The sequence below is a fragment of the Heloderma suspectum genome, chromosome 15, assembly GCF_057233095.1.
Source record: "Heloderma suspectum isolate Gila_16-S chromosome 15, 16-S_ref, whole genome shotgun sequence".
In the NCBI taxonomy this organism is placed as follows: domain Eukaryota; kingdom Metazoa; phylum Chordata; class Lepidosauria; order Squamata; family Helodermatidae; genus Heloderma; species Heloderma suspectum.
In genome coordinates this window covers 14,577,113-14,598,002 of record NC_139472.1, presented here as the reverse complement: position 1 = coordinate 14,598,002, position 20,890 = coordinate 14,577,113, and the positions used below count along the sequence as shown (strand labels likewise).

Genomic DNA, 20,890 nt, shown 5'->3' with positions numbered 1-20,890 from the left:
GGCTTCAGAGGAAGTTGGGGCCACTGGATGACAACGGAGTTAAAGGGGGATAAGGAGACTGTGGAGAAGCTAAATGAATTCTTTTCATTTGTCTTCACTGCAGAAGATGTAGGGCAGACACTTGTGCCTGGACTGATGTTTTCAGGAAGGGAGTTTGAGGAACTGGGACAGATAGTGTTGACAAGAGATGACATTTTTCATCCTTATTGACAAATTGAAAGCTAACAAATTACCAGGTGGTACCCATCTTAGAGTTCTTAAATGGCATTCGATACTATCAACCATGGTATCCTTCTGGATCTCCTGAGGGAGTTGGGGGTTGGGGGCACTGCTCTGCAGTGGTTCCACTCCTTTCTTTCAGGACAGTTCCAGATGGTGTCACTTGGGGATAGTTGTTCCTCAAAAAAGGAACTATTATGTGGAGTCCCTCAGGGCTCCATTCTATCCCCGATGCTGTTCAATATCTACATGAAACGGCTGGGAGAGATCATCAGGAGGTTTGGGGCTTGGTGTTATCAGTATGCTGATGACACCCAAATCTATTTCACCTTAACATCTTTATCCAAGGAAGGTATGACTCCTCCGAATGACTGCCTGAAGTCGGTAATGGACTGGATGAGGGAGAACAATCTGAAATTGAACCCAGGCAAGACAGAGGTGCTCATCGTGAAGGGTCCTAATTCAGGTATTGAGGTATGTCAACCAGTTCTGGATGGGGCTGCACTCCCCCTGAAGGAGCAAGTTCGTAGCCTGGGGGGGCTTCTTGACCCAACCCTTCTCCTGGCACCCCTGGTGGAGGCAACGGTGAGAAGTGCCTGTTATCAGCTTCAGCTGATAACGCCAGCTACTCCCATTCCTGGAACATGTGGACCTGGCAACGGTGGCGAATGTGCCAGTAACCTCTAGGCTTGATTTCTGCAATGCACTGTACTTGGGGCTGCCTGTATATTTAGTTTGGAAACTTCAACTGGTACAAAACATGGCAGCCAGGTTGGTCTCTGGGACATCCCGTAGAGACCATATTACACTGGTTTTAAAATCTTTACACTGGCTGCCAATTTGTTTCCAAGCAAAACATAAAGGGCTGGTTCTGACCTTTAAAGCCTTACATGGTCTAGGTCCAAGGTACCTTAGGGAGCGCCTTCTCCCCTACGACCCAGTCTGCCACCTAAGGTCCTCTGAGGGCTCTCTCTGCTGCGGCCGCCTAATGTGAGATTAGCAGCCACACGCAAGGGGACCTTTTCCTTTGCCACCCCTCAATTGTGGAATGACCTGCTGGTTGAAATGCACCTGCTGACCTCGTTGAAGGTTTTTAAGCGGGCATTAAAGATGCTGTTATTCCATCAGGCTTCCCTTTTTTGAACTTTTGTTCCTTTTGCTGACTTTTGTATATTATTTTTAAGCAGTGCTATTTTAAGCTGTGTTTTATTGTTGGATTTTTATACATATTGTTTTTAGTTCAAAGCTGTTTTTAGTTATATGTTGTTTGTCTGTATGTTTTATGCAAATGGTTTTTAAACTGTGTATATTGTATTTTAATGTTTTAACTTTTGTAAACCGCCCAGAGAGCTTCGGCTATGGGGCAGTATAGAAATATAATAAATACAATAATAAATAAATAACAAAATTGTGAAATTCCTGATCTTTCTAAAAAAATATGTAACATGTCTCTAAGATCAGCCTCTGTTCCAGAGGACTGGAGAACGGCCAATACAACACCAATTTTTAAAAAGGGATCAGGGAAATTACAGGCCGGTTAGCTTAATATCTGTTCCAAGTAAGTTGGTGGAAAGCATTATTAAAGATAAAATGAGTAAGAATGTAGAAGGACAAGCCCTGCTGAAAAAGAATCAACATGGCTTCTACAAAGGTAAGTCTTGTCTAACTGACTCACCAAAAAAGACATCTTGGGGTTGTGGTGGACAGCTCGATGAAGATGTCAACCCAGTGTGCGGCTGCTGTGAAAAAAAGCAAATTACATGTTAGGCATAATTAGGAAAGGCGTCGGAAATAAAACTGCCAATATCATACTGCCCTTATACGAATCTATTGTGTGACCAAATTGTGTACAGTTCTTGTCACCACACCAAAAAAAGGATACTGTAGAGTTGGGGAAAGGGCAACTAAAATGATCAAGGGGCTGGAGCAGCTCCCCTATGAGGGAATATTACATCATCTGGGAGTGTTTAGCTTAGAAAAGGGGGGAGTAAGGGGAGACAACAATGCATGGTGTGGAGAAAATTAATAGGGACACATTTTTCTCCCTCTCAACATACTAGAGCCTGGGGTCATCCCATGAAGCTGATTGGTGGGAGATTCAGGACAGATAAAAGGACTTCTTCACACAGCACATAGTTAAACTAGGTGCTTGGTGAAATCTCAAAAGCCCAAGAGATGGGCTGAACAGATATGGTTTTGGTTTTGGTTACTTCTTTCACACAGGCTATCAGATAAAAGGACAGGCATGCAAAGGGAACGGAAGTATACAGTTTTGCTTTGCATAGCTCATCCAGGCGTTCACTTTATGTGATGTTTTCTTTGTTCAAATAAGGGGTAGGCAAATTCTGGGGGTTAGGATTTCCCCCAGCCCCAGAACCCTGGCTTATACCCCGCTACCACTGAATTTGCTGCAGTGGCAGCAAAAAAAACACCCATGATTTTTGCTGGGGGGGGGGGTAGTAGCCACCACCACCACCCAAAAAAACAGCCAGTAGTTTAAATGCAGGATCCTGCTCTTGAATTGTGGCCCATAATAGTCCGATTGTCAAGATTCTAAACCAGGCATCTGCGTAGGTGGTGGATTGGGAGTGGGGGCCATTCAGGACATGCCAGTCCCACGTGGAATGATCCGTGAGCGTGCCACTGTCTCTAGATGTGGAAAGAACCTATGGGAGGAGATTGTGTGTGTGTGTGTGTGTGTGTGTGTGTGTGAGAGAGAGAGAGAGAGAGAGAGAGAGAGAGAGAATGTGTATGTGTTTACAGATCTATCTCAGACTTCTCCAGCCCAGTGCCAGATGTTTGGGGCTACAACTCCTATCAAGGGTTTTTTACAATAATTTTTTTCTACCTTTGCTAATTCACATTAGTTAATATGCATTAGACACCCCCCAAAAAAAGTGAAAAACTGGTCCGCGGAATCCGTGTGACTTGGGAAAAGCTGTCTGCTGCAGAATCTGCAGGTTGGATTCACAGAAACCTGAACTCATTTGGATCCATTGCAGATTTCTCTGACATCCCTATTTACAGTTAATTATGTGTTAAATCAGAGTATGAGTGTGCTTTTGTTGTTGTTGTTGTTCAGTCGTTCAGTCGTGTCCGACTCTTCGTGACCCCATGGACCACAGCACGCCAGGCCTTCCTGTCCTGCGCTCTCTCCCGGAGCGTGCTCAAGTTCATATTCATTGCATCAGTGATGCTATCTAGCCATCTCATCCTCTGCCGTCCCCTTCTCCTTTTGCCTTCAGTCTTTCCCAGCATCAGGGTCTTTTCCAGGGAGTTTTCTCTTCGCATTAGGTGGCCAAAATATTGGAGCTTCAGCTTCATTATCTGTCCTTCCAATGAGCACTCAGGGTTGATTTCCTTTAGGATGGACTGATTTGACCTCCTTGCAGTCCAGGGGACTCGTAAGAGTCTTCTCCAGCACCACAGTTCGAAAGCATCAATTCTTCGGCGCTCAGCCTTCCTTATAGTCCAGCTCTCACAGCCATACGTTGCTACTGGGAAAACCATAGCTTTGATTAGACGGACCTTTGTCGGCAAGGTGATGTCTCTGCTTCTTACTATGCTGTCTGGGTTTGCCATAGCTTTCCTCCCAAGGAGCAAGCGTCTTTTAATTTCATGGCTACAGTCACCATCTGCGGTGATCTTGGAGCCCAAGAAAGTAAAATCTGTCACTGCTTCCATTTCTTCCCCTTCTATATGCCAGGAAGTGATGGGGCCAGATGCCATCATCTTCGTTTTTTTAATGTTGAGTTTCAAACCAGCTTTTGCACTCTCCTCTTTCACCCTCAACAAGAGGCTCTTTAGATCCTCTTCGCTTTCTGCCATTAGGGTGGTATCGTTTGCATATCAGAGGTTATTGATAATTCTCCCAGCAATCTTAATACCGACCTCTGATTCATCCAACCCAGCATTTCTCATGATGTACTCTGCATATAAGTTAAATAAGCAGGGTGACAATATGCAGCCTTGTCGTACTCCTTTCCCAATTTTGAACCAATCGGTTGTTCCATCTCTGGTTCTTACTGTTGCTTCTTGACCCTCGTACAGGTTTCTCAGGAGACAGGTAAGGTGGTCTGGTACTCCCATCACTTTAAGAATTTGCCACAGTTTGTTGTGATCCACACAATCAAAGGCTTTAGCGTAGTCAATGAAGCAGAAATAGACGTTTTTCTGGAATTCTCTTGCATTCTCCATGATGCAGCGAATGTTGGCAATTTGATCTCTAGTTCCCCTGCCTCTTCTAAACCCAGCTTGTACTTCTGGTAGTTCTCGGTTCGCATACTGCTGAAGCCTAGCTTGTAGGATTTTGAGCATCACCTTGCTGGCATGTGAAATGAGCGCAATTGTGCGGTAGTTTGAACACTCTTTGGCGTTGCCCTTCTTTGGAATTGGAATGTAAACTGACCTTTTCCAGTCTTGTGGCCACTGTTGAGTGTTCCAGATTTGTTGGCATATTGAATGCAGCACTTTAACAGCATCATCTTTTAGGATTTTAAATAGCTCAGCTGGAATACTGTCATCTCCGCTAGCTTTGTTGTTACTAATGCTTCCTAAGGCCCACTTGACTTCACTCTCTAGGATGTCCGGCTCAAGTTCAGTGACCGCACTATCATGGCTATCAGGGACATTCAGATCTTTCCTGTATAGTTCTTCTGTGTATTCTTGCCACCTCTTCTTAATCTCATCTGCTTCTGTGAGGTCCCTGCCTTCTTTGTCCTTTATCATGCCCGTCTTTGCACAAAACGTTCCCTTGAGATCTCCAATTTTCTTGAAGAGATCTCTAGTCTTTCCCATTCTGTTGTTTTCCTCGATTTCTTTGCATTGTTCATTTAAGAAGGCCTTCTTGTCTCTCCTTGCTATTCTCTGGAACTCTGCATTCAGTTGGATATATCTTCCCCTTTCTCCCTTGCTTTTCGCTGCCCTTCTTTCGTGAGCTACTTGTAAAGCCTCATCAGACAGCCACTTTGCTTTCTTGCATTTCTTTTTCTTTGGGATGGATTGAGTTGCTGCCTCCTGAACAATGTTACGGACCTCCGTCCATAGTTCCTGAGGAACTCTGTCTATCAGGTCTAATCCCTGAAATCTATTCCTCACCTCCACTGTATATTCTCAGGGATATGATTTAGGTCATACCTGAACGGTTTAGTGGTTTTCCCGACGTTCTTCAATTTCAGCCGAAATTTTGCAAGAAGCAGCTCATGATCTGAACCACAGTCAGCTCCAGGTCTTGTTTTTACTGACTGTATGGAGCTTCTCCATCTTTGGCTGCAAAGGACATAATCAATCTGATTTCGATATTGACCATCTGGTGACGTCCATGTGTAGAGTCGCCTCTTGTGCTGTTGGAAAAGAGTGTTTGCTATGATCAGCATGTTCTCTTGGCAAAACTCTATTAGCTTTTGTCCTGCTTCGTTTTGTACACCAAGGCCATGCTTGCCTGTTATCCCGGTGATTTCTTGACTTCCTACTTTAGCATTCCAATCCCCTATGATGAAGAGGACATCTTTTTTGGGTGTTAGTTCTAGAAAGTATTGTAGGTCTTCATAGAACCGATCAACCTCAGCTTCTTCGACCTCAGTGGTTGGGGCATAGACTTGATGATTACTGTGATGTTGAGTGGTTTGCCTTGGATTCGTACTGAGATCATTCTATCATTTTTAAGATTGTACCCCAGTACTGCTTTTCCCACCCTTTTGTTGACTATGAGTGCTACTCCATTTCTTCTAAGGGATTCTTGCCCACAATAGTAGATATGATGGTCACCTGAATTAAATTCGCCCATGCCTGTCCATTTTAGTTCGCTGATTCCCAAGATGTCGATGTTCAATCTTGCCATCTCATGTTTGACCACCTCCAGCTTACCTTGATTCATTGATCTGACATTCCAGGTTCCTAAACAATATTGTTCTTTACAGCATCGGATTTTCTTTTCACCACCAGACACATCCACAGCTGAGTGTCCTTTCGGCTTTGGCCCAGCTGCTTCACTCTTTCTGGCGCTACTTGGAAATACCCTCTGCTCTTCCCCAGTAGCATATTGGACACCTTCCGACCTGAGGGGCTCATCTTCCGGCGTCATATCTTTTAGCCTTGTGATACGTTCCATGGGGTTTTCTTGGCAAGAATACTGGAGTGGGTTGCCATTTCCTTCTCCAGTGGACCACATTTTGTCAGAACTCTCTGCCATGACCTGTCTGTCTTGGGTGGCCCTGCATGGCATAGCTTATGGCTTCACAACAAGGCAGTGATCCATGAAGGGGATGAGTGTGCTTTACTTTCCTGGTATTGAAGAATGTAAATGAATTCTTGATCATTGTACATGGCTGTCTCCCTTCTGCTACTATTGTATAATTAGCTAATTGAGACATCACTGTATATCTATATAGTTTATTTTCCCATTGACTCTGCTGCTGTGATGTCATGGAATATTCATAGACCTCCCAACTGGCGAAAGAGACAGTTCTGCCATAAGACCACTGTGAAATCTTAGTTGCTGGAGGAAATGGAAATGTATTTGAGGCACATGCTCCAAAATTTAACAGCTTTGCATTCCCTCCCCCCTTCTCTGCAGAGCAAAGAGACGTCCAGAAAAATGTCAACATTAATCTGTACTTGTCCTCTGGAAGCCACATTATGGTGTCCCATCACCAAACTGGCTCTGCTGTCCCTGGGTCACACCATACTGGAACAACTGCCCAGAGGAGGCTGCATCTATAAGAAATAGAGCTCCTGAACCACTGCAACACAGTCTGGTTCAAACTGATCTCTCTTGTCCGTATTGGCAACTCCGGGACATGGCCGTTGACCCTTCATCTCAGCAGCAAAGCAACCTTGGATCTAAGAGGTACAGATTGGAAAAGGTGGTAGCCATTAGTGACCCTTGCCCCCTTCCTGCTGTATGCTGCTCGTGCCCAGTTGGTTAGAAGAGGAACCCCCAAAACAACCTCTCTGACAGAAGCTGTGATGTTCCCCAGGCCTACAATGCTACCTCCAAGGACAGAATGGGGAACAAAGCCCAGCAGGCATTAAAACAGCTGAGAGGTCGTTTCTCTGTATCGGAAAGAAGCAGTGGGAATCTTGAGGCCAATGGAGAGTCCTTCTCTCCAACCAAAGTGTTGGAAGTACTGTCTCCAGTTTGACATCACCACAACTGTCGTCCTCCTGCTACGAGCCCCAACAGAAGTGCCTACTCCTTGCCTCCAGGGCCGGCCCTCACCTTGGATCATCTGAACTCCTCCCCCTTGGCAGAGAGACATCTTTCCTCCGCTGCACTCCAGACCATCTTACAGTCTTCCCAAACCTCTGCCAACCTGTACAGTTCCATCCAAAGGCTCAAGCAAGAAGCTGCTGCGATGGGAGCTGTGAATTCCTTCCCCTGGGAATCGAAGTCTTCTTCTCTGCCTTACTGCTCATGTTCCAATTCCCAGGTCTCGAGCTCGGCTGTGCTAAGCATGATGGAGCAGCTCGTTGCAGAAGAGGGCTACGCCAAGCAAGCCAGCGTGAAAAGGTGAACCCCCTTGGCTAGGGGTTGGGGTCCTGGTTCCACAGTGGGCACTCTGGGAGACAGGGAACCCCTCCCTGTTGCCTACAGATACAAAAGTGCTGGACAGCATGCACCCCCAACAGAGTTCTTGGACCGAGGTTGGCCAGCGGGGTTCTACGGTGGCGTTGGTTCCACCACGTTGGCGCTTCAAGGAGAAGGAAGTTATTCCAGCACTTCCTTTTGCTACCTCAGATGTTGCTCAGGTGTTCAGCAAGCTCTGGAAGGAAAGGGTATCTGTGCCTGTCTAAAAGCCTGCTGCCACCAGAGGCCGCTGTATCCAGAAGAACCTTCTTCCGGAGTATTCTGTTGCTCTGACTTGGGTCACAGGGACCTTCCACTGGGTCTTCTCTCCACTGATGGTTTGCAGGTCTCCCCGGAGACATTGAGTGCCAAGACTCTGATGAACATGGGGGTGTCCGAGTACGACCCCCAACGAGAAGTGTACCTGACCGTTCCTTCTCCGGGAGGCCCAGAGGTCTTTCTGGCCCACCAGTTTGGTAATGGCTCTGAAGGCCTTGACACCTGCGAACCAGGAGAAGCTGGCGGGGCCCCATTCATCACAAACTGCGTGGATGAATTCACTCCATTTTCACCCCATCAGAAGTTCGACCCCTTTGGGGCAGTAGCAGCCAGAGCAGGTCTTGGCGAACATTCGCAGCCTGCTGGCGGCACAAATATCTCCATCCCAACAACCCTCTTGGGGAGTGTGCTGATGGTTCCCTAAATCCCATCTGCTATGACTGCTGGCCTGGTGTGGAAAGAGGTCAAAGAGAACCGCCATGCATGCTGTGGAGAGAAAGACAGTGGGATAGGTACTGTGCGAAAGGAGGTAAGCCGAGTCTGTTTGCTTGTTACCAAAGTCTGAATTTGGGAGCGTGCCCCGCAAAAGGAACGGTAAGTTCCAGAGACCACGGGGCTGAAGATACCCTACTTTTTTTGGTTGTCATTTATTTATTACATTGCTATACTACCCATTAGTCAAAGCTATTACAGCACCATCTATGTCCACGATGCTTGAGGATAGATCTCTGCCCGAAGGAGCTTACAATCTATAGCATCAGGGTTTGGCTAAACATTAGGAGAAACTTCCTAATGGTGAGTGCTGTTCTGTAGTGGAAAACCTCGGGAGGTGGTGAGTTCTCCTTTCCTGGAGGTGTTTAAGCAGAGGTTGGATGGACACCTGTCAGGGATGCTGTAGCTGCACCCTGCAGCGTGGAGCCTGCACTGAGCAGAGAGGGTTGGACTGGATGATCTCTAAGGTCCCTTCCAACTCGACTCACATTTTTTAATGCTCCCCTGTATAAATAAAGCTTCGCTCCAAGTAGAAAACTAACACAGCAGTGGAAAGGCTGGTTTAGTCTCTCTCTCCCCCTCTCTGATGTGCTACTTGGAGTGTGTTTGCAAGACATTTTTACATGGGCAAGCATTAAAACATGAACCTGCAGTTCAAACTGATGCAATCATCCACTCGGCCACTTGGGCTTTCTACCGCCTCACTGAGCTGCGTGTTGTTGTTCAAACCTCATGTTGTGGCAGTGAGTTCCATCAGTTAATTAGAAGCAAAGTGAATTGTGTGAAATAACCTGATTGTGTGTTGTAGTGGTTAGAAAGTTGGACTGAGACACGGGAAATCTGGGTTCTGGGTTCTGGTCCCCACTTGGCCATGAAGCTCACTGGGTGACTTTGGGCCAGTTACTGACTCTCAGCCTAGCCTACCTCACAGGGCTGTTGTGCAGATAAAATGGAGAGGAGGAGCAACTAAGCTGCTTTGGGTACCTTGCAAGATGAAAAAAGGAGGGATATAAATGTAATAAATAAATACATGATGGTGTTTTTAGAACTTTACACTTCTACTGAAGCCAGTGCGGGTAGTACTGCCTTGTAGGCAGAGGGGGATCTACCAGAACAGACAGTGGGATGCTAGAAGGACAAATTTTGTTCTGGGCAAAGCAGCGTCATTAAACTTTGCAGGGGGGGACCCCATGGGGGACCATTTAAGCCACTTCGTGTTCCTTGCAAGAGGAAAAATTGCAGGATATAAATGTAGTAATAAATATACTTTAAAAAAATTATGCGCCATTTATTCTGGTTGCAAAATCAGGCTTCTCTGCAAGCTATATAGCCAGTTCAGGTTACCGTGGTACGGAATTTGGAACCCTTTAATGCAGAATGTTCAAAGCCCTGGGTTGGTGCCAGACATTCCAAATAGGAACAGTGGGATTGTCTAAGAACTGGCCAGAACTGGCTTGCCTTTCTCTTTACTTGTAGAGCCTGAAAAGAGGTGACGGATCGATGGAGAGGAAGAGAGACAGGCAATCGGATGATTTGAGGGGAACCGTGAGATGGGACTGCCTTAGAGAAAATGGCCACCCGTGGAAAATAACTAAGGCAAGGCCATGTTGATCGGCTTCTTTGTGCCAATGTGGCAGATTCCTCAAAAGCCCATAACTGTTGTCTTTGTTTCTTTCATACAAAAGAAGAAACTGTTAGGACAGCAGAGATAAGTTATCTTGTTTCCACAGCAACTCACCCCAGACCTAAGAATCATTGTCCTTGCAAAAGTTATAGGACGCTGAGAGAAGAAGCTGGGGGTGGTGGTTCAGTAAAAGCTCAGTTGATAACGACTAGGCATGCGCGCTACGTTTGGCTGATGTCACTTATTTAGCCACATTATGATTATCAATGTAACTGGTGAGTGTTGATCTGGGCTGCCTCTGGGTTGACAGAGCTGCCTTCGTTGTACACGAATAAACTCGAGTTGAATCTTACCCGCATGTCCAGAGCTTAATTGGAGGGCAGCTGGGCATGGACCTCCAAGTCCAGTTTGGACTTTTACCACACACCCCAGAAGAGGCATTCCGTCCCGTGGGATGGAGAAACGGGCGTGCCTCTTCTTGAGATATCCCTTCCTGTGACGGCCATGCCCATCCTCTACAAAGCGAGCCTTTCCTTTCAGGACGCATTTTTGTTCTTATACACAGATTGGATCGCATTAATTAATGCTTGCACGATTTATTTATTGACAGCATTTTCTTCCCGCTCTTCAGCCAAAAAAAAAAAAAGTATCTCAGAAGGTTTACAAAGACTAAGCACAGTCCCTGCTCTCAGGCTTACAACTGGAAAAACACGACACAAAAGGAAAAGGGATTGGGAGGGAGGAGGAAAAAAAGAGAGAGGCAAAACTCAGGCACCAGTTCATAGAATCATACAATAGTGGGTTTGGAAGGGGCCTACAAGGCCATCAAGTCCAACCCCCTCCTCAGTGCAGGAGTCCAAGTCAGAGCATCACTGACAAGTGGCTGTCCAGCCTCGTCTCGAATGCCTCCAGCGTGGGAGAGCCCACCGCCTCCCTAGGGAGTTGGTTCCATTGTCATCTTGATCCAACAGTCAGGAAGTTTCTCCTGAAGTTCAGCCAGAATCTGGCTTCCTTGAGCCCATTATTCCATATCCTGCATTCTGCGATGATCAAGAAGAGATCCTCTCTGTGACAATTTCTTCATTTCAAAGTTCTTAAAGGCGCTCTTTTGGCAGGGAAGGGTGAAACAAGGTCCCTGCAGCTGTTCCTGCTCTGGCTGGCATAGGGGACCAGGTTGGTCTCCCTGTGCTGTGATGTTCGTCCCAGGAGGCAGAGGGTGCAGCCTCTCTGGCCGACGGAGGTGGTGACGAGTCGATTTAGGAGTTCTCAAACCGAGTCCTGGTCCTTGATTTGTTGATTTATTTGCGGGCCTTTGCCCCAGAGGTGCCAAACATTGCTGGCAAAATGTTTTGTGGCCTGGCACAACCACGTCTCTGGGAAGCGGCCCGTGGCCCAGGCCCTGTATGAGCGCCAACTCTTGTGCAAGGGGCTCTCCGCCCTGCAGTGGGCGGTGCAGTTGAAGAACGTCCAGGTGGTCATCGCCCAAAGAAGCCACGCCTTGACGGTTTTGTCCGTCAGCTTCCGCAGGGTAAGAGAGCCCGGGGAGATTGGGTAGGAAAGGTGGGCAGGGTCAGGATGGTGTCAGCCTATGGGTTTAGCCACTGCCCAGGGATATAGCCCATGCTTTGAATGCAGAAGGTCCTGGGTTCAATTCCTGACATCTCCAGTTCGAACCGCCGCCCCCCCCAACAAATCTGAGAGAGCTTCTGCCAATCAGAACAAGCAATACTGGGCCAATGGCACGCATCAGGCCAATATAGGGCAGGTTCTTATGGAAGGAGCCAAAGGACATGATCTAAAAAGAACTGTCCTCGACTTCTATCTTGATGAAGGGTTTATTTATTATTTATTCATTTAAAGGATTTTTATCCCACTTCTCAGCAGATTAAAAAAAGGTCTCTCGGAGAGGCTTACATGCAATCAGTAAAGACAAGACAGTCCCTGCCTGCAGGTTTTCAGTCTCAAAAACCTCGACACACAAGGAAAAGGGGGTGGGGAGGGAAGAGGAAAAAGCATTTTCAAGATACCTGATAAAAGGGTTATCATTTGGCAGTGAAAGGTTTTGAGAGGCGGATGTGAAATGTAAGGTGACGTCTGGTTCTTTGTCAGTGGCAGGACGCCGTGGCGAAGCAGGAGGAGGCCCAAGCTTCGCAGCAGCAGGAGACGGTGACTAGCGCAAAAGGTTTGCCGGCACCCCTGGAAAGAGAGAGAATAACAAAAAAAAACCCTGTCTTGGGCCAGCTTTCTACAGAGCAGCTGGAAGATGTCACCCAATACAGCAGGTGTGCAAAGATGAGGCAGGGGTTCCGTTCTTCATCTACAGGTGGAATAATTTCTCCGCCAGATTCGGCAATTGGATTTCGTAGCTCTTCGTAAGCCCTGTGCGGAATTGAGCTATTTGAGAATGTATCATTAAGGGGGAAGAAAGCAAGTTTCTGTCCCTTATGGAGGCAAAGATATGCTTGAAGTATGTGGGCAAAGTTTAGGGAGCACCTTATGAGGCTGGCCAGGACTTTGTGTCTTGAGTAGTCCTTGCCTCGCCCATGACTAGCAGCAGTAGAATACAATATGTAAATTACTACATTTATACCTCGCCTTTCCTCCAAGGAGCTCAAGATAGAATACACGGTCTGTCTCCCCAGAATTTTATCCTCGCAACAATCCTGCAAAGTAGTTTAGCCAAGAGATTGTGACTGGCCCACAACTGCAATGTTTAACTTACCTTGCAACAACCCTGCAAGGTAGGTTAAGGTAAGAGATAGCGACAGGCCCAAATTTGCAAAATGTATGCACGTTTCAGGATATATATGTGTGCATCTGTGTTAAGGCTGTCACCAAATTAAGGTATATGAATGAAGCTCGTCTTCCTGGCTTTTGTTTAGGGCAGAACGAATCCTGTGGTTGCAGCTTTGTCGCATGCAGGGAGTGGAGGAGCTGTGCAGAAAGGCAGAGGCCATCCGAGACATGACGCAGCTGGCTGGTAGGCGCGTGGTCTTGGAGCAGCTATCTATCTATCTATCTATCTATCTATCTATCTATCTATCTATTGCATTTATATCCCGCCTTTTTTCCTCTTGCAAGGAACCCATTTGTTTGCTGCTGTGACAAAGCGTTGCAGCGTGCAGGGCTCCCATTGGTCATTTTGGGGTGTTGGCCCCCCGACTATCAAGTTCAGCAAAGCTTTGAATGCCCCAAAACCTGTTGATCCCTCCCCTCCCAGGCATGGGGATGCTGTTTTGGCTCCGTAAGGCTCCATACTCAGAGAATTTCACTTTTAGTATATACGCCGTGCTCCCGCTCAGTGGGCACCCTCCAAACGTGTCGGACGACAACTCCCATCAGCCCCACCCAGCTGTGCTGCTTGGGGTTGATGGGAGTTGTAGTCCGGCATGTCTGGAGGGCACTTGCTTAGTGAAAGCTGATACAGGATATAAGGAGACGGCATAACCCATCAAGAGCATTTGTGTGTCCGAGAAGCTTAGAAAAAAACATCCCTTTACAGTCTTGTGGTTCCAACTTCCTTCCCCCTGCCGCACAGCAGCTTTTCAGATTGTGGCACCTTCAGACAGAGCACCTGGACCGAGAGGAGGCCTGTGCCCAGGACGCTTGCACCATCCTGGAGAAAAAGAATCTGGCGGCTGCTTTCAGGACGTGGCGTTCCTGCTACTGGGCCAGCAGGCGGATTTTGCCCTTGGCGGTTCATCCAGAGAGGGCTGATCAGCCAGTGAGCAAAGCATAATAACAGTTTATTTATTTGCAGGGCTCATGCCCTGCCCTTCCTCCAAAACAGGGCACTCGGGGCAGCTTGCAAGGATTGATAATACAAATACCGACAGAATCTTATGGCAGCAACGCAATAATAATTGTTAAAACAATAATAATCTATCGGAGAACCTGTATGCCAGTTGCTGGGGAACATGGGTGGGAGGGTGCTGTTGCACTCATGTCCTGCTTGTGTGTTTCCCTTGGTCTGATCCAGCAGGGCTCTGCTGATGTTCTTATGTTCTAAGCATAGAAACCAACAAGCATAGAAACAACAAATTACTTAAAATAAATGGTTTGTTTTTACTTTTTATCTTCTCTTAAATTTCTTTTTCTTCTTTTTTTAATTATCATTAATATTAGTACTACTATCATTATGATGAGACTATGATTATTATTTCTTGTTGGTTAAACTTTTAATGTTTACTAATATGTGTCAATGGAATGGTAATATATGGTTAATGGAAATGGATTGTTTGCTCCCGTTTATTTGCTATAAGACTGAGGTTATAACATTGAAAGACAAGGCTCACCGTTTATGGAGCAGCAGATTGAAGATTTAATAATACCTGCAACGTCTGGAAGAGTGCTGTATAGGTATAATTTGCAATTGGACTTATATTTGGATGTTTGGTTTGCTTTCATTGAAGCTTAATCTTTTCTTTTTCTTTTTCTCCTTCTTTTGCTTTCCTCCTTTTTTTCCCCTTCCCCAGAATACTGTAATGTTGGAAACTGAAGATTTTGACTACGTTGTTGGTATTGTTTATTTCACTTATAAAAATAAAATAAATATAGATTCAAAAAAAAAAAGGAAAAAGAAACCAAGTCAATAGCCCAATGGCGGTGTAAATAAAAAGATTAATGGGGAGATGATTAATAATGATGACGACGACGGTGCTTCTTGATGTAGTGCTTCTTGATCGTTCACAATAACTTCACATGCTCTCGCTCTGCAGTTCTCACAAAAACCATGTAAGGGAGGTCAGCATTAGCGTCATAGGCTGCTGCTCTTGGATTATCGCTCCTTCTAGCCCTCTACGGTGTGCTATTCTGACAAGCACTGGCACACTTCCAGACTGGTTTCCTTTCCTCCCCTCGCCGCCCCCCCCAACCCGGCTGCCTCAGTTCATCTACCTTGAGGCCGTTCGAAGCCAGTGATACTGGGATTTGAATCTGGGACCAGCTGTGTGCAAAACAGATGCTCTGTTGCTGAGGTGTGACCAGTGCAGGCTCCAGATTTTGAAAGGCCCCCAGGCAAGATGCCCTCCATGGGCCCCCTCCCTCTGTGAGTCTGCCTTCTCACCACCATGGTCACCAGCTGATCTTGCTCCTCTTCCTCAACATTGCTACCCCTTGCTTCCTTGGGGGGCAGAGAGCCAGGGAGCAAGGAGGCCGCGACATCTCCTGCACCTCCTTCCTACTCACCACCTCCGTCGTCTGGGCCAGAGAGAGAGGCAGGGGAACGAGCAGGGTGCAGTGGAGAAGAGGAGGAGCAAGTCCGGGGGGCTCTCATCAGTGGGCCCTGCTGGGGTGTGGGCCCTTGGCGCCAGCCCTGGCTATGCCCTCTATAACTTCACGTTGCAGCTCGAGGAGAGGTGGAGGAATTGTACATATCAGCGGGTGCCGAGAGAGTGTGTGAGCTGTACAAAAACACACCACGCCGTCATCGGGTGCACTTAACATTCTTGCCTTCAGGTAAAGGGGCTTCCGGAATAACAGATGACTTGACCCAACACCCCTCCACCCCCAGTCCTTTCTTTCCAGGGTTGATGATTCTACGATGTCCTCCTCTCCTTCGCCGCCGCGCCCCCCCCCCCAGGTGCTTTGATGCATGGAAGAGGATTGCTGAACGGGAGGTGCTGAGCCGGTGTAGCCTGGAATGCCAGCAGGCCAGATCTTTGAGGCTGTGCTTCCGGCAGTGGGCCCTGATGGTCCGGGTCCAGGAGAAGGCCAGGCAGACACTACTGGAGCTGTTGACCCTGAAGCGGAGGAAGTCTGATGATGTCAGGGTGGACACTGAGCCCATAGAATCCCAGAGTAGTTCTGATTCTGAGGAAGAGCAGTCGCTCCTGGGAGAGGAGCGCGCTCCTCTTTCCCAGGGCCAACAGCTGACGGAGATTCCTCCCACCAGCATTCCTAGCTTAGATAGCAGCCCTGGGAGTGACAGAGCGCGGGAAGCAGACTTGATGGACGCGCGACGCCGACGCAGGGAGCGGCGCCAAATAGAGGGCGCGGAAAGGAGGCGTAGTGCCCAGTTGGCGCGCAAACAACAGCTGCGCCCAGAGGATCCAAGAGAAAAGGGGAGGGACTCTCCCTAGCCCTTAAGTTCAGGGGTCTGCCAGTGATTCCCTTTCAAACGGGGGCCAACTGTTCCAACTTAGGGCACAGGTACTCTGCTGCTCATATCTAGTTGCTAACAGTAGAGCTGTTAAGTTACAAAAGAGGAATAAAGCTTTGAAAATAATCCCTTTGTCTGTGTCTGGACTTGGCTACTGGATTAGACTGAGAGAGGCCTCCAAGGAGCCCTTAACAGCTGGTGAGGAGGGGACAACTCCCCTGGAAGATTCTAATTGTTTCCAGAGTGGGAGCCTCGTTAGCCTGTTGCAGCAAAAACAAAAGTCTTGTGGCACCTGAAAGGCTGATGCATTTATTTTAGCATGAGCTTCCATGGATGCTGTTCACTTCATCAGATGCATAAAATGTTGATCTCAAATTGGCAGGTCTTTATATGCATGCTGGGGTGTGTGTGAAAAGTTGCAAACTCTGTTGTCAGAGGGAACTGAAATGCAGGAAGTACAGACAGTGATAATTACCTCAACAGTTGCCATTCACAAAACATTGGGCAGTATCCAACTGTGTCATTCCACTAACACAAATGACATTGCACTAGTGGAAACTAGGACCCGAACTATGCGCAAGAGAAGAATTCAACTAAAATTACATTTGCGCAGGTTCAGTTCTGCGATTGGTTGTGCATTATGCTTGTGCAATTCATTATGCAACTGGTTGTGCATTACTGTTGCGCAACCATGTTGTGCAACCAGTTGTACAAGTGTCATGTGCAATCGGAAAGATTGCACATGACACTTGTGCAACAGAAAGATTCGGTGGAGCTCTGTGACTGTGAGCCAATTTGCATATATAGTGTGATTAATTTATTGATTTAGAGTAATTTTATCCTGCTCCTCAGCCAAAAAGACTCCTGGAGCCTTTTTTCCTGCTCCTCAGCCAAAAAGGCGCTCTCTCGCTCTCGCTCTCTCCCCCTTTCTCTTTCACACTGATGACCCTATAAAAGTAACAAGGTTAGGCTTAGCTCCAGAACCAGATGCTCCCCTGGCACGACCATGCTTGAAAATAGCGAGGTGGTCCCAAAGGAATGGAGTAGACAGCTTGGAAGGCCTCTTCCGTGCCTTGCCCTTGCAAGAGGCATTCCGGGCCTGGAAAGCGAGATGGCAGGAATCCCAGCTGGCCAAGTAAGTGCTTGACCACTGACACAAGGCGACGAGCGTGGTAGTGAGCCGGGGTTTTAGCCTCCAAATCCAAGTTTTCATTTAAAAGAAGAAGCAGGCTTCTAGTCTTTGTGATGGAAAGATAAACTTGAGTGTATGATGTGTTTGTTTTTTTTTAAAGCAAGCTTCTTGTCCTTATGGATGGAAAGATAACCTTGAGAGTATGAAACTGCACAAGCCAGAGAGAACAGTGAATAAGATGCGGGGGGGGGGGGCATTTTCAGCTCTGTTGCCTCACACATGACTAGCGACACCATAATAACAACAGCAACAACAAAACTTTTATTTATTTATTACATTTCTAAACTGCCCAATAGCCGAAGCTGTCTGGGTGGTTCACAACAAAAACTTAATACCTAGTCAGACCCTGGGTCCATCTCGCCCAGTATTGTCAACCCTGGCTGGCAGCAGCGGCTCTCCAGGGTTTCAGGCAGGAGTTTTTTCAGGGGATCAAATCTGGGACCTTCTGCACACAAAGCAGGTGCCCCACCGCCGAGCTGCGGTCCTCCCTCCAACGGCCACAGTGCTTTACAGAGTACAAGACGACAGGCGATGCAGAGTAAGTGATGCAAAGCAGGAAAAGTTGCAGAATGAAATTAGGAAGAAAAAAAACCCCACTGGAAATGATGCACATTTGCTCAGTTTATACAGGATGCAGGATTTGATTGCCTGGGTGCAGATTTTTTTGTTCTATTTTACCTTTTGGGGGTAAGCACAGCCTGACTGAAGCCCCTCCTCCCTTCCATACTAGTTTTCTACATGCAGGGAGTTTTTTTTCCATAATGGGGAATATTTCAGCTTGCGCTCCCCATTCCAGCCATGTGAAATGGTACCGCCCAGCAAGATCACGTGATTCTCCTGATGGTGTGTTTCAGCACAAACTCTGTGCTGGGAACTTGGGGTTTCAATAGATTTCAGGGCTGTGTTTTTTTTCTGACTACAGAATCTGGATGTTCATAAACTCTTTTCAGTGCTTTTCAGCAAGCCTTGGAACAACGGCAGCTGAGAGAGGCCCTAGGGCAGTGGTGCTGGAAGGCCCGCTGTCTTAATCCTCTCAGGCTCAGCTCCAGGGACCTCACTGAGGGCCGTCTCCTTGCCTCGCTCGATTATGAAGACTCCTCCCTGTCTTCCGGCTTCCACAGTGATGTGCCTGCCCTGCCCATCTCCAGGGTCTCATTGGAAAAGGTGAGGAAATCTCATCAATAGGCCCCTCTGTGGCCCAAGGACACACGCAGAGGACTGCCTTTCTAGCCTTTGACACAGCACGGGCTCGGCTTCAGGAGGGATCTTGGGGAGTGGAGATGATGCTAACTAGCACTGATTTGTAGCTTTATTGTCGACACGATCATCGTGAGCTGCTTTGAAGGCTTTGGAAAAACCAGTTGTCTTAAATAAATAAAGTAATAGATAGAAATGTGCGCCCTTTCGTTGCTCGGTGCCAGGAGAGCAGCCTGGAAGATAACAGCCACGCCAGCATCTCCTCCTTGGTGGCAACCAAAGATTCCCGGCTCCTTCGCCATCATGACTCCCCGTCTCCGAGACACTCTCCCGGCTCAGAAGCTCTTGCTGATGTAGCCATAGGATTCCGCGTTCAAACATCCTCTCCTCTGCGTCATTGCCCCATGGGGTAAGTTGAGTCTTATTTCGGTCTGCTGGATCCCTTTGGGGTTTTTTGGTCTCACAGCAAAGGGGTTGCTGGTTTTGGTTTAGAAAAGGGGTCCAGGACCTCTTTTACCCCGAGGGCCAAATTGCATTTCAGAGAAGCTCTCAATCCAGCTTCCCCCGGGGGATCCCCAGAGGGCCACACCCTCTTCCCTTGGCCCCACCCCTTTCCGCCAACCAGAAATCATTGGGTGGTTTCTTGGATTTTATGCAGTCGTCCCCCCCACCCCAGTCTGAGATCAAAATGCCTCTCCGAAGGCTTTGCTACTGGAAGTAGAAGCTTTAAGCTACAATATGGTGGTGTTTTTAGTTCTGCTCCTTTTGCTTTGGCCCCACACACCACTGGAATGCAGCCCCCGAGAGCTTCTCTGAAATGGAATTCAGCCCTCGAGTTGAAAGATGCTCCTCACCCCTGCCTTAAGGGATAGAAACGTGAGTGTTTTATAAAGCAAAAGCAGACATGATTATGACCTGGGTCTGATGGCCACATCTCTGTGCTTCTGTGGAATTATGGCAATGTGCACAGTCCTGTTTCAAATTTCAAAAGCCCTGCCCCAAAACCAGTACAGTGACTGACTATCCCAGTAGAAAAACAATGTTAACAGGCCAAATTTCTGTCCCTCAGTGAGGATCATTTCCAAGCCCTGGGGTTCCTTAGCTCAGACAGTGGGGGCCAACCAGTTGTTGCTTCTTCATCGTTGGAAGGCACAAATTCCAGAGCAGACACAACAGAGGTAAACTAGAGATGGAAAAAGCGCTGCAGGATTGCCTTTAATTGAGCCTGCAACAAGAGATGGGGGAGAAAACCTAATTTCGCACTTTCGAACCAATATGCAAACCGAAACTCAGTTATCTTTTGAAATGCACGCTTCTCTGAATTTTTGCAACAGAGTGCTCCAATAAAAATGAAGGGCTCAATCCAGATTTACGCTGGATCGAACCGTCTTGCAGAAGACAGATACTGTATCCAATCCGAAGTGTATATAAATATATTAGGAGAAAATACACTCAAAATGTGTATATTACTGAAAATAAGATTCAGGCATGCATTATATTAGGAAAATTGCATGCAAAACATTATTTATTAATATGAGATGTTTTTATGTGTATGATTATTTAAACCTTGTTATGATTTGTAACTGTTAATTATTTGGAAATGTTATCTTCTATTGTGTAAATTTTCTTATATTGTAAGCCGCTTTGAGCATGGTTTTACCATGGAAAAGCGGCATACAAATAAATTGCTGCTGCTGACATATTTGGAGAAATGCACACAAAATGTGTCTAAATTTTTATGCTCACTTAAAAATGACTGTATGGAGTTTCTCCATCTTTGGCTGCAAAGGACATAATCAATCTGATTTCGATATTGACCATCTGGTGATGTCCATGTGTAGAGTCGCCTCTTGTGCTGTTGGAAAAGAGTGTTTGCTATGATCAGCATGTTCTCTTGGCAAAACTCTATTAGCTTTTGTCCTGCTTCGTTTTGTACACCAAGGCCATGCCTGCCTGTTATCCCGGTGATTTCTTGACTTCCTACTTTAGCATTCCAATCCCCTATGATGAAGAGGACATCTTTTTTTGGTGTTAGTTCTAGAAGGTGTTGTAGGTCTTCATAGAACCGATCAACCTCAGCTTCTTCGGCATCAGTGGTTGGGGCACAGACTTGAATTACTGTGATTTTGAATGGTTTGCCTTGAATTCGTACTGAGATCATTCTATCATTTTTAAGATTGTACCCCAGTACTGCTTTTCCCACCCTTTTGTTGAATATGA

At 46.9% G+C, this 20,890-nt stretch overlaps 1 protein-coding gene and 1 pseudogene across 1 annotated transcript in view; one reads left to right on the top strand and one right to left on the bottom strand.

Moving 5' to 3' along the window:
• The window catches only part of LOC146335379 (uncharacterized), an 80,852-nt gene that overhangs the window by 51,963 nt on the left and 7,999 nt on the right, over positions 1-20,890 (bottom strand). The window contains exon 2 of the mRNA XM_084822209.1: positions 1,895-1,958. Coding sequence (XP_084678335.1) covers positions 1,895-1,958 — 64 coding nt within the window. The remainder of the gene's footprint in view (positions 1-1,894; positions 1,959-20,890) is intronic.
• LOC146335380 (uncharacterized) lies at positions 2,826-19,083 on the top strand (annotated as a pseudogene).